This window comes from Pleurodeles waltl, chromosome 9 (genome assembly GCF_031143425.1).
Source record: "Pleurodeles waltl isolate 20211129_DDA chromosome 9, aPleWal1.hap1.20221129, whole genome shotgun sequence".
Classification (NCBI taxonomy): Eukaryota; Metazoa; Chordata; class Amphibia; order Caudata; family Salamandridae; genus Pleurodeles; species Pleurodeles waltl.
In genome coordinates this window covers 995314192-995326390 of record NC_090448.1, presented here as the reverse complement: position 1 = coordinate 995326390, position 12199 = coordinate 995314192, and the positions used below count along the sequence as shown (strand labels likewise).

The following is a 12199-nucleotide window of genomic DNA, read 5'->3' as shown; positions in this document are numbered from 1 at the left end:
CCATCTAGGCCTTGGACTATAGACAACAATGGGTGGTTAGTACTGACCTTATGGCTCACTGCCTTTCACGTAATGGGATTGTTGGGGCTGCTATGTCTCATGGTTAGAATGCTTCAGCATGGTGTTTCGAGCAAATGAGCAATGACGAAGGTGAAGGGTGCGCCTGAATGATAGGTGCCTCATACATTTGCTGCCGGGCTTGTTCATGCTTTGGGGAGGAAAAAAAAAAAAGCTTGCAAAAACATTGATGATAAAAAAAAGAATCATACGGGGAATGCAAGCAATAGCCAAATGAGATGTGCATACATTCATTTATATACCAAATGAGGACTGCAATCAGCCATGTGTCTACTGCATATGTCCGTGTACATACAAGGATGAGGTTTTCATACATGCACAAATCTTGCAAGGCTTGCCAATTTATTGGCTAAGCTGTTATTTTAGGAAACACTACTTCTGTTGGCAGATGTCCTCCCACCTTTTCTCCCATTTAAACTACTAGATGAACAAGTTACTTACCTTCAATAACACATTATCTGTAGAGACATTCTAGTTGCCGAATTCTTAACTTCAAATCCATACTGATGCCAGGGGAAATTCTGGAGATTTTTCCTCGAGCAGTACTCCTCTGTGCCGTCAGATGGCGTCAGTCGACTCCACATCCATCGGTGGTGTCATGCTCATCGTATTATGTCGCATTTCGTATATAGGCGTCACCCCTGCACGCTGACATCAGTTCTTTTCTTTCCGCCCTAGCCTATGTACAAATCTGAAGAAGAGCTATCCCAGTGTCACATTTTGACTGTCTTTTTCGACTTTTGTCGAAGCTTTTTGACCTGGTGCGTAGAGTAGGTCGTCACAGAAGACCGGTATCAAGTCCTGCAACTCCTGTCATCAGATGAAATCCGTGACAGATCCGCACCTTGTGTGTCTTTGGTGTCTAGAGCGTGACCATGACCTGAAGTCATGCACCACGTGCCGGGCCATGAACCTGGAGGCTTTGAGGGAGCAGTCACTAAAGTTTCTTGAGGCCTGTCGCTTGGCTCCGTGTCGCTCCTGGTCGAGAGGAATGTCCGGTGCCAGTGTTCTTTTCCCTAAAAATGACATACCCAATTGTAACTCAATTGGCAAGGACTTTAGCACCCCTTTAAGTCCCTAGTTAGTGGCACTCCTGGTACCCAGAGCATGGGTAATATGGGCTACAGCATGTATTATGCCACCCTAAGGGATCCACACAAAAACACATGCAGACTGCCAACATAGAATGTGTTAAATGGTGTAAACCATTGTGCAAACATGACATTGCACACACCCTGTGTGCAATGCCCAAATACACTACATGCCTTATATGCCCCTACAGCAAGCCTAAGGCAGGGTGTATTATAACATGTGACCAGAAACGCCCCTGTGATGTCTAGTTCTACTGCTAGATATTGCAATTGAACAGGTACGCCATTTTAAGGTATGTACTGGGCACTGAGCATTACAAGTTACCCAGCGACATAATGGCTTCACTGAAACCTAGGGTGTCTGGTATCATTCACCCAGTCTTAATAAATCCATGCTGAGCCAGTTTTGGATTTATTATGACATGCATCCAGACAGGACCTTAGAGGTGGTGCCTGATACCTACTAGTCCTCTAGTGTGGTGGTTTTCTGGTACCCACCAGCCTGCCTCCACAAACAGGTTTCTGACCCACCCTGAGGTGAGTGCCCACGCTCGGAGGCCTGAAACCATGCCTGCTCCAGAGGAAGATGTTATCACCTCCTCCAGCAGGACGGCTAGTAAATCAGCATTTCTGGGCTGGAGGCTTTAAAGCCTCTGCCGTCCTTTGATATGCAACGTTAGCTTACCCCAGTCCTGGGGCATGCCACCCCCTGCCCCATTTGGCACTAGGACAGGCAGAAAATTAGCTATGCAAGTAAGTGTGTTGCACCATCAGGATAATAACACCCCAAAGCTGGGTTACCTGATGTGCACCACAAAGGAAGGATTCCACCATTTTTTTTGGTGGAACTTGGAACTCTGGGACAGGGTTATGCCCACAGGAAGAAGTTATATAGGGGTATAATCATCCCGATGGGGTGGGGTGGGGGTGAGGTGTAGCCCATTGGCTACTACCCTACACTCCCCTAAACAGCCCTAAATGGAGTATTTAGGTGCCCACCTGACACCAGGAAATCAGATTTGACTGACGACAAAAAGAAAAAAGGACAAAAAAGAGCTGAAGACGTAAGAACTGTGGACTAGCTGTGAACGTAACGCAAAACCCTGCTTGCCTGAGCAAAGACCTGACTCGCCCAGCAGCTGTGCATTTGCCCAGAACCTTGGAGGACTGCCAGCACTTTGCCCTCCAGTCAGCATCTCCCTTGGAGTCGAGGAACCACTTCCCTGCACCAGCAGGGACCAACCCAGACTGTCTGGTTCTCCATTTGGCTGACCATCGAGTCAAATGAGGGAGCAGCTCACCAGGAGAAGATCCAGAGTGTCCAGTGGTGCAGCCCCGTTGATCTAGCCTGAGCCTGCCCTGAGCCTCCTTGCACCAGTACCCAGAGTATCCCAACCAGTTGCAAGCACCAAGACATGTTTAGTGTTCACACCAGACACCAACACCGCCAAGACCGACCTACTGATGAGGGATGTCAACATCATCTTCAAGGCCAGCACCAAGAGTGCCCCTGCTGTCTTGATTTCCCCATCTCCAGGTCGACCCAGAGAAGTAAGAGACTCTAATGCCAGTGACCCACCGGACAAAACACCTTTGCACCTGAGCTCCCCAGCCTGGGCTCAATAGAATCAACCGTGTTGCTGGGTGCTGAGACCCTCGAGAACAGAGCCCACACCCCTTTGGGTTCAGCCAGACTGATAACCTAGTCCCCATCTGCAGCCCTTTTTCACCAGGCACCGCTCCCACTGACTTCAATGTGTAGTGCCCAGGGGTTACCACTGCTAGGAGCACATCTGCACCCAGACACATCATGGCAGGTAACCCAAAACTGTTGGTGGTTCTAGAGATCTTGGCCCCTTACTTACCTTAAGTCTAGAAGAACGGTCCTGCAAGTCAATTGCAAGTGACCCTATGCAATGTAGGTTTTCCCAAAAGGATAACATTACTGCGTTTGAGACTCATGCCCCAGATTTGACAGTATTTGCTGCACTTCTAAAAAAAATTGCCAACTCGAAAAGTACTTGCATTATCTTGTAGGTCGTGGAGCCTAAATTAATATACAAATCTGAACATTTTTCTAAAATTGGTCTTGCGTTTGTCTCATTTATTGACTGTGTCCAACAAATGGCTTTGCATTACCCTATGAAAGCCTAAACTGCTCACCCACACTACCACAAAAGAGCGTTTAGAGTTATTACTTTAACCTCTGTCAGCCAATAAGGGACACCTGTACTATCTGCACAGTGTACCTCTACATTGGTACACTGCATAGATAGACAGCTTCCTACAGTTAATATCAAGACAATCAAATGGGTAGATTTGTTTTGTAATACTTGGAATACTGAAACCAACGCTATTTCTTGGATGCTATCTTTGTACACTTAATGTGGACGTGTCCGCTTTTAGGGTAGTTCTGGACCACTATTTTCTCCCTAGTCTTCACTAGGGCAGGTGCCACATTCAAACCTGATCCCCTAGTGGCACTGCTGGGGTACGCCTGTGATGTCGCCAGGTCTGTCTGCAGATTTGCTTCAATGGCACGCCACCTTGCTAAAAGAGAATTGGTGATACACTGGGGTAGTTGACTGCCCCACAGATGCAGCTTAGCTAAAAAGCATGCCTCAATGTGATGAGATTAGTGAAGATTATGCACAGTTGCAACCCCATGCCTCTGGACCCAGAGATATTTGGCCACCACTGAGACACTATTTACTTACCCTAGAGCCGGGCAACTCAGACTAAACAATAGACCTCAAGCAGAAAATGCACTAATATAAAAACATGACCCCTGGGTTTCCTTTACCACCTCATGCAGAGTGATTCATCAGTGATACTCTTAATCATAAACAGGAAGTACTTTATTTGCTGATTATTCTCAAACGATGTTCCATGTATCAGGTTGAAAACTACAGTACCTAAGTGCAATGTGTTCTTCTCTGTAAGAAGTTATTGCAAACATTAAAGTTTAAAAAAAAAAAAAAAAAAAAACACACCATGGCAACAGATCTTCATTACTATTAAGGACCCTCAAAAGACAAGATCACCCCTTCATGGAAGGCTCATTGGCATGGTTTAAGTTGAGCATATATATATATATCTATATATGTACACAGTGCCTACTAGGGCTTACCATCCTCTGGAATTTCCCCATCAGTCATCTCAGTACTTTGTTCCCAGTGAACACACAACAATGTGAGCCTTTCGATCTCTAATCGGAGAGTATCTCTGTAACAAAAATATACGAAGTGAAACTCTTAACAAAAAGAGAATGATATAAAGACAGTTAATGTATACTAGGCCTCACTTCTATTTCTGGTACATTTAAACTTATTTGAAAGAAACAAGAAGATCGGAGTATCATCTGTTGAGTAAAGATTATGAAGTCTCATCTACTGCTATAAGTGGTATCCAATGCTAAAAAATGGAGGGACAGTGGTAGTGTTTATTCACAACATGCGTATTCATCTGCAGCACATCCTGGTTGTAAAGCAGTGTACTGATACCTGGGTGTCACAGAAAACAAAAAGGTATGTGGGCTATGGCCAGGATGACAGCAATTGCCAGTGAAAAGATCAAGACATAAGCACAGCACAAGGTCTAGGCAAGCTCTACAGGACCTACACAGCCTGTGATCCTGATGCACTAGGTACACTGCTACTTTGTGGGGACTGACGTTTAGCATACTGACACCCACTACCTGCTGTCTACATAAGACAGATAATGTATCCAAAATGATATTCCAGAAAAATCTGTATCAGACATGCTTACTATTCCACCCAAATCACACAGTTTAACACAATACCTCTCTATGGATAAAGAAAGACCCTAGTTGTTCAATGAGAACATACTAACTATGGGGACGTGTGGCCAATTGGTAGTCAAAAATGTAAATTGTGTTGCCTTGACCTTGTGCCATCTCATTTCACAGTCTGAAAGGAATGGAGGAGGTGTATCCCAAACAAATCGGTGGCATGGAGTTTCTCGAACAACAGTCACTAAACTCAACAACATCTTTCAACTATCTCTCTAGTTCCAGAGAATCTAGTGAACAAAAGGAAACTTTCCAGAGCAGCAAGCTTTGAGTCAGTGCATATTCAGTTGTGGTAGCTTTCAAAGACTTGTGAAAAGTTCTTGATGATTGCATCACTAAATGTTAGATCTGTACATGGTTTTTGTTATGGTAGATCAGTGGTTCTTAACTTTCACTTCTGTGAATCCCTTCGTAATCATTATTGGAACCCAGGGACTCCCAACTGAAACATTACTTGATTCTGAGGAACCCTACTGAGTCATTACTGGAAGCTGGCTACTCCAGCATAAGCACTGGATGATTTGAAACACAAACAATACACATAAAATTACAGAAACAAGCATTAATCAAATATAAGCAATGACATTCAATTTAATTCACCCCCAAAAAATTTAATTTTTATTTTATTGGGAGGTTTTCTAAATTCAATCGAGGACACTCCTCATCCATACTATATTCTGTTTGATGCACTTACGCTGCTCGCACAAATCAATCTGAGGATACTAAATTGTTATCCTCTAACTTCAAATTCCTTCACATTTATAGATGGTTTTAAAAGAAACACTTTTACGTTTTGCTTTTTTATTTATATACACTTTATTAATATTATTTAATTTTCTAACCTGTCACAGACTCCCTGGGTAGGTTTCGCAGCCGCCCAGGGCTACCTTGAACACACGTTAAGAACAACTGCAGTAGACCTCTCAAGTCAGTTATTTCATCTTGGGTCATTAATATTTTATGTTGGAATGTGTATCCTCCCTTCTGTCCAATTGTCCGTATCCCGTTAAGTTCAGCATCACACCTTACCACCCTGCCTCACATTAAACTCACTTCAGGGGCAAAACTGGGAGATTTGAGTGTGTGGCTATGGTATTTGTTATACTTTTTCTATCAGTTTACTGAGGTATATTTCAGCCTTATTTGGGACTTCTGGGGTAAGGTAAGTGATCAAGCATCTGGAAGACAAGAGTTCCCTCAACGTGTGGCCCACTGTGCTTGTTCATTAGAGAGGGAGACATTAGTTGAAGCGCTGTAATGCTTTAAAGCAGCAGAGTTAAAGCATGTGAATTATAGCCTTGAGAAATAGTCAACAAAAAGTTGCAATTCTTCTGTTGATTTGTTATTAACGTGTGAGGTTATACAGAAGCTGTTCATAATATTAAATCGTGCCATAGTGTGTTGAGCCATAGTGATACGAGGGGAAAGGAGCTCTCTTATTACCTCCTATATAGTGCTATCAGCTGTCTTACCCCTCTCAGACGCTGGCAGGGCCCATTTGTGAGCCTTCATATCCTCCAATCTTTCTAGTCTGTTCTATGATAATAGGAGTTTCAGGTCTTCTGGGACTGGGTAGTCTAGACTATTCTTAAAACGCCACACCGCCACCTTCCACTATGTGTTACTTTGCAGGGCCATCAGATGGGCTCAGAGGTCAGTCTGTCTTGCATCTCAGAAAGATGAGAGAGAGAGAAAGATGAGAGAGAGAGACAGAGAGCGCGAGAGAGACAGAGAGCGCGAGAGAGACAGAGAGCGCGAGAGAGACAGAGAGCGCGAGAGAGACAGAGCGCGAGAGAGACAGAGCGCGAGAGAGACAGAGAGCGCGAGAGAGACAGAGAGCGCGAGAGAGACAGAGAGCGCGAGAGAGACAGAGAGCGCGAGAGAGACAGAGAGCGCGAGAGAGACAGAGAGCGCGAGAGAGACAGAGAGCGCGAGAGAGACAGAGAGCGCGAGAGAGACAGAGAGCGCGAGAGAGACAGAGAACAGACAGAGAACAGAGCGCGCGAGACAGAGCGCGCGAGAGAGACAGAGCGCGCGAGAGAGACAGAGCGCGCGAGAGAGACAGAGCGCGCGAGAGAGACCGAGCGAGAGAGACAGAGCGCGCGAGAGAGACAGAGCGCGCGAGAGAGACAGAGCGCGCGAGAGAGACAGAGCGCGAGAGAGACAGAGAGATAGAGAGACAGAGCGCGAGAGAGAGAGTGAGAGAGTGAGAGAGAGAGAGTGAGAGAGATAGAGAGTGAGAGAGATAGAGAGTGAGAGAGAGAGCGATAGAGAGAGAGAGAGCGATAGAGAGAGAGACAGAGAGATAGAGAGAGAGACAGAGAGATAGAGAGAGAGACAGAGAGATAGTATACTCTAGAAGATCTTGGGGATGTGTTGCCAAAGCATTTTCCATTGGTTGTCTGGAATTTCTCTTTTCAGGTATGCTTGTCTTTGCGAGAATGAGTGCTTACTTGGTTGCTATTGAGCAGGGCTGGCTATGTATTGGATATTGAGGCCCTAGACTCTAAAAATGCCATGTGCTGGCTTTCCAAATAGGGTAAGAGGTCATGTAACTGCTGACTTGTATAGCAAATGTGTAGCACCAAATGGGAAAGTTGCAAAATTGCAAGTGACATGATTCAGGGATATTGTCATCTTGTTGGAATGATTTTCTTTTCCCCTCCTGCTTTAAGAGGTTGAGAAGGGTTCTGCATATTCTGCCCCCTCACCTCCAAACCCAGGTATTGAAAGGTTCTACTCTCATTGCTGGAGTAAAGGCCGGATTATACAATATGTTAGTTTTAAGACATTGGAACATTTTAAATTCCCCTTTGACGGATATTTGGTCCCAGAGTTTCTGGAATGTTAAAGTTAGAGTGGCAAAGTAGGCGCTTCTGAGAGATAAGCATACTAGCCTAGACAGGTCCATTATGACCTACCCGCTGTAGGAAAATAGCATTTTTTCGACATAGTCCCAACTGCTTTTTGCCTGGAGTCAGTGTGTTTAGACTGTAGAGCACTGGGATCCTGCTAATCAGGGCCACAGTGTCTGTGCTCTCTCCTCTAAATTTGGTTGTTGGTAAAAAAAAAATTACACCCCACAATTGGCATACTGGTGCACCTATGTAAGTCCCTAGTATGATACTTCGGGACCGAGGGAACTGGAAAACCAGTGGCCTCCCATGGGATGCAGCATGTATTATGACACCCATGGGAGCACATGCAAACTGTGTCTGCAGGCCTGACTTTGCAGCCTACATGAAATGATGCATGCAACTTTCACTTCAGATATAAGGCGGGCCTTATATCCCAGTCACTGCACCTGGACACTGGAAGTCACCCCTCTTGTAGGCCCTTCAGCCCAAGGGGACGGTGCATGCCCTTAAGTGTTAGGGCACTCCTGCATGAGCAGGGTACCCTTACAAACCCAAGACTCCATTCCCTGGGCTTTGTAAGTGCAGGGAAGCCATCTTGAGGTATGTAGTGGATCATGGCCAACACGAGTGGTCCAACTACATAATGGCTTCTCTAAATCTAGGCATGTTTGGTACCAAACATGTTGAAATCATACATTGATTCCAGTGCTAGTTGCATGATCCCATGTACTCTGGGGGTTCCTTGAAGGATCCCCCAGTTCTGCTTGTGCAGCCTTATGGGGTCTAGCTGTCAGCCCACGCTGCTGCCGACCCCAAGCACTCTTCTGCCCCCTGCTGATGAGCCTAACTCAAGCAGGGGAAGGCAGAACAAAGGATTTCATGCAAGGGAGCAATGTGACCACTGCTCCCTTTGAAACAGGTGTCTCTGGGCTGCGGTTGCCCTCTGGGCACCACCAGAGTGCTTTGAAGGGCTCATTTGGTGCCCTTCTTGCATAATCCGGTTTGCAGAAGTTCAGGAACCCCCGGTTCCCCGCTCTGGTGCGAAACTACACAAAGGACAGGTGAGTGACCACCACTCTGTCCAGCTCCTCCCCTAGGGAGGTGCACAGATCTCCGATAGGTGGCTGGTTAATTCTGTTATCTTGGAAACAAGGTGGGCAGAGGCCCCCTGGAAGCATCTGACTGGTTAGGCCACATAGATGAGTTCCCTGACCCTCTCTCCGATAGGTGGGTCACTACAGAGAGTGACCAACCCTTTTAGAGTTACTTAAGGGCTCCCCTGAGGGGGGGGGGGGGGGGGGGGGGGGGAGTTCTCAGATGTGTCGATCAAAACTCTTCAAGGATCTCTCTGCAAGACAGCTTCTGCTCCTGGCCCCTGGAACTGCTGCTAGTCTGCTTTTGGAACTGAATTTTGTACTCCCTCAGCCCTGGGATTCAAACACACTTACCTTGGTTGCGCACCTGCATCTTTAAACCACTTTTCTAGTATATGGTTTGCTTCCCCTGCCACCCTCCCTCCTAGGGTCTAATGTATTTCAATGCTTTTCATGTTTGTTGCTAATATTTTGCGTGGAGATACCTACAAGTTGAGATAAACCAATGTCAGTATAGCCTTAGTGTTGTAATAAAGAAAACTTTAGTTTTGCAACATCTGTTTTTTTTTTTCTTTCTTGTGATTAGTTACTGGCTGAGTATTGTGGTATTGCAAGTGCTTTACACTACTCCTAGATAAGCTTTACCTGCTCACCACAGCTACCCCTAGAGAGCTTTTGCTATCTGAACACCCAAACACTATCTTTAAGGGTTGTCTGGCCTTAGACTAGGGGGCCACCCCATAGATGTACACCATAAACTGAGGCAGACCCCTAAACCAAGCCTACTATCACTACCCTCCTTTCGCTGCCAACCATCCCATGCCCTGGCAGACACCATACCCTTTTTTCCAGACATGGCCTCCAATGCCATGTATGCTTTTTTAGGCCGCAGACGGAGCAGAGGAAGAGGCAGAAGGAGGGGCAGAGGCAAGCACGTGCAATGGACCAGGGAAGAGCCACAAATGATAACCAGGAGCCAAGGAAAAAACCCACCCCAGAGAACATAGTGGTGAATTTATCCTCAAGGCAACTCTCCGACGAAGAGGCTCGCGTCCTGAACCGAGGGTTGGGCTTTGTCCCGACCCCCACGGAAGACTTTTTCAGACTCAACTGTGAACTTTCCCAATTTTTCCGCAAAATTCGGCTACATTTCTTTTTTCAGAACAGAACCACGGAGCCACCCCTTGATGATTCTGGTTTACGTAAACCTTCTAACTTTTGTTCCCCCTCTCTCAGCGATGCCTTGTGAAGTCCTTGCATTTGAGAAGGCAGTTTTGTCAGACATTTCTAGTTTACGTCCAAAACATCCATTTATCAATATTTCTACCCCTGAAAAGAGAGCCTTACGGGTATTGGCTAATGACGAAAGCATTGCAATCAAGCAAGCCGATAAGGGTGAGGCAATAGTTAATATGTACACAGAGGACTATGGATAAGAATGTCTACGTCTTTTGAGTGATGTCTCATACTACGTTCCCATTCCCACCGACCCTACTCCGAGACTCCAAGCACAGATTAGGACCATGGTAGAGGAGGCGCTGACCAACACCTGAATCTCCCCAAAAGCGGCTGCATTCCTGGATACTTCCAATCCTCGGATCCCGTATTTTTACTGTTTACCAAAGATCCATAAAGCAAAACACCCACCCCCTGGACGACCGATAGTTTCTGGCTTGGGTTCTTTACTTGAACCATTATCCCTCTTCTGTGATCATTTTTTTGAAGCCACTTGTCAAAGGATCATCTACTTATTTACAGGACACTAAGGATGTCTTGAACTTGATTGAGACCATCAACAGTACAGAGGAGGTAAAAGGCTGGATTACCCTTGACGTTGAGGCCTTATACACAAACATTCCTCAGGAAGCGACATTGCAAGTAGTAGAAATAGCCCTACGAGAAGTCCCTGGGAATCTATCTTCCCCGGTTACTTTCATAATGCAATGTGCAAGATTAGCTATGACAGAAAAAACTTTTTCCAATTCGAGGATCAGCTTTTTCATCAAATCCGAGGTACTTCAATGGGCAGTACCTTTGCGCCTCGTTTAGCTTGCCTCTACATGTACAGCTTTGAGAAACAATTTATCCTTTCAACTGCGAACCCTTTTTCCAACTTCATTAAACTTTGGCGTCGCTATATTGACGACATTTTGATTGTGTGGCAGGGCCCCCTTTCTAAAGTCCATACATTCACTGAATGGATAAATTCACTCAACCCCTTTTTGAAGTTTACCTCCTTGGTTTCATCTACCCAGGTAGCCTTTCTAGACCTTCTGATCAGTATTAATCAGGGCAAACTATCTACATGCACCTATCATAAGCCCGGAATCGCAACCATTTATTTCCATATGACAGTCATCATCCCAAACCCCTACTGGATAATCTACCTTTTGGACAATTCCTATGACTGAGACGCAACGCTAGTTCACCTAATGTTTATGAGACTCAAGCTGGTGACCTGGAGGTTAAATTACATGCACGCCAATATCCACCTTGTGTTGTCAGCCAGGCTCGGAAAAGGGCCAGAAACAACAATCGAGAGGCCCTCCTACAGACTAACAATAAGGCACAACAGATGCGTATGACCTGTGTTTTCACCTTCACTCCTTCATCCAATCAGATAAAAAAAAAAAAAAAAATCATCAATACTAGATGACCGATCCTAAATAATGATGGTGAGATGATCCCGAAACCACTATTTGGGTTCAAATGAACCCACAATAATAAAGATATGGTGGTACATACATGCCCCCATATTAACAAAAGGGATAACACTCAAACTACCCTTTTGAATCTTCCAAAGATGAAGGGCCACTATCCATGTGGACAATGCAGTGTTTGCCCACTAACCGGACATTTCAAATCTCTAGACTTGCCCCCATTGGACAATGGCATCTCAGCAAACATACTTATTGCAACACCAGAAATTGCATCTACATGATCACTTGTCCTTGCAATTTACAGTATATTGGTACGATGACCAGACCAGTGAAGACGAGAATTAGCGAACAAAGGAGCAACATCAGATGTGGACGTGTGACAACTAAATTGTGTGCCCATTACCTAACAGCACCACATACCCCTGATGACCTTACATGGACAGTGTTGGACGCCCCCAAACTGGGAACAGACAGTACGTTTTCCCTGTAAAGACTAGAACAATGTTGGGTTTTCAAACGTAAGACTCATGTCAATGGGCTAAAATGATGACATACCTTGGGTTTCCCTGTCCCAATGACCAAAAATGTTTTCTGGTAAATGTAATTC

At 45.4% G+C, this 12199-nt stretch overlaps 1 protein-coding gene across 3 annotated transcripts in view; it reads right to left on the bottom strand.

Moving 5' to 3' along the window:
• The window catches only part of DLGAP5 (DLG associated protein 5), a 152952-nt gene that overhangs the window by 56034 nt on the left and 84719 nt on the right, over positions 1–12199 (bottom strand). For all 3 annotated transcript variants that reach the window (XM_069208536.1, XM_069208537.1, XM_069208538.1), the window contains exon 11: positions 4300–4394. In XM_069208536.1, the coding sequence (XP_069064637.1) occupies positions 4300–4394 (95 nt within the window). The remainder of the gene's footprint in view (positions 1–4299; positions 4395–12199) is intronic.